Source organism: Pectinophora gossypiella, chromosome 6 (genome assembly GCF_024362695.1).
Source record: "Pectinophora gossypiella chromosome 6, ilPecGoss1.1, whole genome shotgun sequence".
Classification (NCBI taxonomy): domain Eukaryota; kingdom Metazoa; phylum Arthropoda; class Insecta; order Lepidoptera; family Gelechiidae; genus Pectinophora; species Pectinophora gossypiella.
Genome location: NC_065409.1, coordinates 1737525 through 1743659, shown reverse-complemented (window position 1 = coordinate 1743659; position 6135 = coordinate 1737525). Strand labels below are relative to the sequence as shown.

General features: G+C 35.4%; 1 protein-coding gene and 1 long non-coding RNA gene across 2 annotated transcripts; both read right to left on the bottom strand.

Annotated features, from left to right (window-relative positions):
• Positions 1–1369: 1369 nt before the first annotated feature.
• On the bottom strand, positions 1370–2263 carry LOC126367398 (B-cell CLL/lymphoma 7 protein family member A). The gene is made up of 3 exons (XM_050010908.1): positions 2033–2263; positions 1779–1963; positions 1370–1612 (listed from the first exon to the last, which is right to left on the bottom strand). The coding sequence occupies exons 1-3, from the start codon at positions 2119–2121 to the stop codon at positions 1491–1493; spliced, it is 396 nt and encodes a 131-aa protein (XP_049866865.1). The 5' UTR covers positions 2122–2263; the 3' UTR covers positions 1370–1490.
• A 495-nt stretch (positions 2264–2758) lies between these two features.
• LOC126367408 (uncharacterized) lies at positions 2759–5690 on the bottom strand. Its single transcript, XR_007566477.1, has 4 exons — positions 5096–5690; positions 4815–4972; positions 4260–4355; positions 2759–3683 (listed from the first exon to the last, which is right to left on the bottom strand). It is a non-coding gene; the product is annotated as an uncharacterized LOC126367408 (long non-coding RNA).
• Between the last annotated feature and the right edge of the window lie 445 nt (positions 5691–6135).

Here is a 6135-nt window from a genome sequence, read left to right as displayed (position 1 = left end):
GAACGGCAACTCTCCGCTCCCCACCAGCGGCTGAGCTAGGTTTATCTCATCCCTCGGTCATTAATCGTATCAATGGCGTCCAATGTCACACTCACAGATGCGCGTGTACGATAACACCAAGTATCTGTGTAAAACGAGGCGTTTTATATGAAGTGTTCGGAGGGTGTATTAATAGTGCGTTCGCCGGTTAGTGTCACACCACACTTGAATTATTAGGGGCCTCTACGTGTTGGCTTTGGTCTCACCAATGATGCGCGCGTGCGCCTTCCAAAAGTCGGGGACTCCATTGGTCCGAGATATGAAAACGGAACTAAACTATACGGTAGCACTTTAGATAAGTTTTCCTCGTTCGGTGTTCGACGGATTCATGATTCAGCTGATTCGCTACGCGATAGATTCGTAGATTGGATAGATTCTTGGATTCTACGACCACGCTCGAATTTCAACCTTTCGTGTCTATGGGACCGCGCACACTGGTTGCGAGCCAGCTGATCGTAGTATTGGTATTCGTACGTATTTGCAGGAGGCGAATGCATACAAAACCGTATTCAAAGTGCGACCGGAACAGCGTTCACGCGGTTCGCGGAGGTCCCTGTTGCTCTATGGTTCACGCAAACGCGCAGGGCGCCACGTAACGAAAATCTAGAATTTAATATAAGAAAAATATCTTGTTACTACTTTTTTAATCGCATTGTTACTAATAAACAACCACATTAATGAAATAAAAAAATGTTATTTTTCTCTGCAATAAATATGGCATACCATACAATCTTTATTTTTCATTTAATTATTAATAATCCGTTTAAGTAAAATTATTAAATACTAATTAAGTCAACATCTTAACCTATGTATTAACTCGTCCAGAAAAAGTATTTACAATTGAACAAAATAGTCTTTCAAATTCACACAAATAAAGAAAACTGAAATCCTCAAGGAATAAATTCATTAAAATCATGTTTTGGCATCAGTATGAAATCAAGACCAATGCCTGATAAAATAATACAGAAAATGACATAAATGTCAATTAACCAAAAATTAGTTTCCCCAAATTATGTTCAATATGTATATGAAAGTTAATTAAGTAAGTTCTATTTAAGGATCATTTCATCGGGGCTACAGGATGCAAGCGCTGGTGGTTGTTATTTTGTCAAAGAGTAACTCTGGCAATTCAGAGAGTCAATGCTGCCAGCTTGTTGGGCACCTTGCCTCAAGGTGATGCATGGTATTGGTGTTGGAGGTGTTTAATTTATCATTTATATGTTTGTATTGTTTTTAATAACTAATACTAATATTAAAACAAGGATCACTCAATATCCTGTAATCCCTACTGTACTTCCTAGACTTCAGTTTTCCATTCAACCAAATGCAAGCCTATAAATAAAATCCACATCACATATTGCATATTAATATCATCCAGTGGCACAATATTAGTCCATTGTAGCACATAGCTAGGTCCTTGAACCCTTCGGGCTTTATTTTCTACTTGTATTTCAGTCAGTTTTTAACCGTTTAGCTGGAGTTATGGTACCACTGCTCTGTGAGTTGGAGTCCTCAGAGAAATGTGTGGAATTGAACTCTGTCGGGCCTTGGGAGTCACTCACTGTGGAAAAGCCTGGAAATAGGAATAATGAACAGATAAGAAAAAGATGTTAATTTTTTTTAAATAGGGGCAGTATAGGAACTTTATTATGTTAAATATGATAAGAAAGTATTGAAAATGGCCGCCAAATATTGTAAGTCATAAAAAAATTATAATAGGTTGATAAGTAGGTACTTACATGTGTTAGAATCTTCAGCCATACCAAAGTTAGAGTTGGAGGAGTCGTGAGTTTTCTTCGGCGTCAGTGTATTCTCCTTGTTTTCACGTTTCGCCGCATGCTTCTTTTTCTGTTCGTTCGTGGATATAGGCACCCACTTATATATTTTCATAGTTGTCTCGCCAATTGTCACCCACTTTTTTTCCCTACAAACCAAGTCAAAAGTTATTCAAAGATTATTTTATCACAAGAAACAGGAATAAAATTAAACTTACCAATGGCGAACTTTTTCAACAGCTTGCATGACTCTCTTGATGTCATCTTTCACACGATTTCTCGTTTCAGCTCGGACTGATCGCGACATTTTATTATTTTAAATAATGATTTAGTTAGGAAAACAAAAGTATTCAATCACAACAAGTAATTTATGTTTCAAAGAACAATAAAACTTATTTCCTCATGAGAACCTATCTTCACTATTCATTCGCCATTTGTTAAAATGACAAGCGGTGTTGCTATCCCTTGTAAGCAATTTTCTCAAAAATTTCTACAACTTTCATTTCATGTTTTTATATGATGGTAAATAAATGGTAAGGTCACATGCGTCCAAGCGGCTCCCCCGTAGGTAACGAGTACTCAGCTGACATATGTACGTACGAATTACGCATGCAAGTAGGTGTACAGTCAAGTGTTACTTTCGCAGCTAGGTGTATTTATATCACAGAACACTATTACTCCTAGCGGAGAAGAATGACAACTCCATATAAAGCGGTTCGATACGAGAGCCATCTAGTTTTGGCCCACGCTAACACAGAATAGCGCGGGAATTACGAATCGTGGCCTCTACGTTGATCCTTAATTTAAAAATTTAGGTTTTTTTCACTTGTAAGAAAACTCGATGTATGTTCTTGGAAATTTGAAAAAAAAAAAACAAGAATTTAAAAAAAAATCCAAGAACGTACATTAAGTTTCCTTACAAGATAATAAATAAAAACAACAAGTACTGAGAAAAGTATAAATGTATTTATTTATTCTTCTTCTTTAGTGTCGATGATAATGAATTAAATGAAAACTATATATTTTGTAACAATAGAATTTTCGTAAATTAGGAGCAATGGTGCAAATATCACATTTTTCTTCTTGTGAAAAGATTCTGTTGCATGAATTAACAGAAATGCGGTGTAGTACCTACACTGAAGGATTGGATTTCATTCATGAAACTGAACAACTTTTCTCACGAAACATGGGCCAAAAAATTATTTTTATATACATACATACATAAACTCACGCCTATTTCCCACCGGGGTAAGCAGAGAATATAGAATTCCATTTGCTTCGATCCTGACACACTTTTCTTGCTTCCTCCACATTCATCAATATTATTTGTTTTATTTTTATATAGTTTTTAATAATACCAAATAGTTCCTACGCAAAAGTTGCGGCAGTCCCAATCCTTTAGATTTACTTCCTTATTTTATTCTATACAATATGTTTCGTAGTGGACAGAAGATTGCTAACTAAATGTCAAGATAGATAATAAATCCAGTGGTTTGTTTCACGAAACCTCCAAGTCTTGTAATTATAGGTGTGTAACCATGGTCACGCGTAGTAATTGTGAAATTTAAGGGTTAGTATGGTTACACATTTGTAACTTGTGACTTGTAAGTTTCTAGAAATAAGCCCCAGGTCGTACTGGCTGTTAGGACCACTACGACCAACACAAAGAAAAAGCCTCCTTAATCAAATCATTCCAGAACAAACAGTATTATGCTTGATTTACACCGGAGAAACAACGTGCGATATTACCGCATGCCACGTCTTTAATGTTTACACATAAAACTCAATTTCAATTTTCGTCGTTCGTACACATACTCATTGGTCGTCTCATTGTCTTAGGTTTTCTGGACGCTGCTCCTGTTGCTCGATCTGCAAAGAAAGAAATTTAAAGTTAATATTGGATGAAATGGGAGACAAAACTCACATAGAGCCACTTCTTTCCGGCAGGCTTCCCCGAGTACTCAAGACGAGCCCTGGGTGGAGTTATTGGGCACAATACAACTGGATGATACACCAAACTCATAGCACTGGATAAGTTATACAATAAATAAATAATACCTACTAGCAACATGAGCTGACAAATAAAGTACCAAGAACCCGGTAATGAAGATTCCATTAGGTATGTAATTTCAATATTTTCTTAAGCGAAAAATATGTCCAGTTTGCCTATTCTAGGAACCTAATCTAGGATTGGGTCTGGTTTCCCTTCTGGGTCGCGGAGGTAGATCTCAGATGGCAGTCGTTCTGTGTAAAAGCCAGTACCATCGTCAAATCCCCTAGATAAGGTAGCCGACCCAGTGAGATATGGGAAAAAGGCTTGGGAGATGATAGTAAAAATATGTCCAGTCCATTCTTGGACGTCAAAGAATCTCTGTGTCAAATCTCATTAAAATTAGTACACCCATTTGGATTTAATAATAAGGAATTACATTGTGAACTACTTACTGTTCCATGAGCAGGCTGGTTTGTGATGTTTGTTAGTACCTGGCTATGTACTCCGGAAGTACCTGGCTGACTTGCCACGAAGATAGGTTGCTCAATCTGAAATTTTTTTTATTTTAATTATGATTTCAACTTTTAATTTTGCTCTAAGACGAACCAGTGAGATCCTTATAACTTTAACTATAATTATCTTCTTTAGCATTCTATTTATTTATTTTACTATTTAACCGGGTAAAATCTACTGAACCAAATCGGCATAGAAAAATTCAGTTTATCATTGAAGGCCTCTTCTTTGTAAAGGGGTTGCCATATGTCATACATTTAGCAGGCAAGTTGAAAAGAACAAGTATGATTTCTTCATAGTCTTAGAAAGTACACAAACATGTACAGGCCGGGTCTGTCTACATTTCTAATACATTTTTATATCAGAGTTTAATCCATATATTTTCTCACAGCTCACATTTTTACACTTAGGTAGCACTTTCATATTATAGCCTCTGCCTTTCAGTAGCAGTTCTACAAAATGTCAAAATACAAAATAAAATAACAATAACTTACGTCTCTGGGGACTGCAGTCCTTAATAAATATTTTCGAGTCAGATCCGTAAAATCCTCTTTTTGAACAAAGCATCCTGTGCTCATTGTAGAGTTTTTTCAGAAATTCTACAGAGTTAACATTTCTTCCAGGGTACATGTACTGTGCCCATTGCTCACAACTGAAACAATAAATTAAAAGATAACATTATTTCATTATGTTATCAACAGACAAATAACTAGGTTAGATAACTGACAATTGAAATAACAAGGAAATCAATTGGTGTTAGCACATGTTTACTTACCGAACTAGGTTATTGGTGCCAGGCTTAAGAGCTCGGAACAATTTAATGCCGTCTTCAGCGGGTGAAGAGCCGCATTTAAAACATTTCCGTTTGTTCTCCTTATCCGACATCGTAGCACATAAAGAGTCACTGCCTCACAAAACACCACGAAAAAGAGTCGCTGTCTCGAAAATCACTAAAAAATGATGATATTTTGCACGTTATCGGAGGAACAGCAGCTCAACTCGACGATACGGTAAGGAATATTCACGAAATAAAATCAACACCGATGCGTAATTGCGTAGGCGCCGCCATTTTGAAATGACAGTGACAGACATCAAGGGATAGGGTTGCCAGTATATTAATATATATTTATTTCCAAAAATTAAGTTTATGTATTTTTTAAATAATTGGCTTACCAAAAAAAAATGATAATTATATAAATGTTTAATTTATCTAACAAAGACTTTGTTTTATTTTTTATATTAGTAAAAAACTCAGTAATAATTTTCGGTATATGCGCCCTGAATTCTACTACTTTTACTAAAAGTCTTTCAGATTATACATGGCCACATTTGTTTTGGCCCCCGTAGGTATCGAGCTCCCCCCATACATTGTTGACACCCGCTGATTTATATCCCTTATATATATATATTATATATATATATATATATATATATATATATATATATATATATATATATATATATATATATATATATATATATATATATATATATATATATATATATATATATATATATATATATATATATATATACATAGCAGTAACACACTTATAGGGAACACTGAAGACTTTCAGCGAACCAAGTGCAGATCCGTATTATTATTATATTAAACTATTAAAAGAACAATGATAGCACGATTCTATACGAAATAAAATCGGCGGTTTCCAGGTGGTCTGGCAACATTAGACAGAATTGACAGGACAGGGGACAGGCGCATACATACTGAACAAAGACCTTGATTACTGAAATAGCAAAGGACTTATACGTTTCGTTAACTCATAGGTAAATTCTATTGAAGTTTGTACACTATAT

Bases quoted from the DNA above. Each gene is read 5' to 3' on its own strand.
- LOC126367398 (XM_050010908.1), bottom strand. From the start codon at position 2,121: ATGTCGCGATCAGTCCGAGCTGAAACGAGAAATCGTGTGAAAGATGAC. The intron at 1,964-2,032 runs GTAAGTTTAATT...CTTGGTTTGTAG, and splicing joins GTTGAAAAAGTTCGCCATTG to GGAAAAAAAGTGGGTGACAA. The intron at 1,613-1,778 runs GTAAGTACCTAC...TCCTATTTCCAG, and splicing joins GGCTGAAGATTCTAACACAT to GCTTTTCCACAGTGAGTGAC.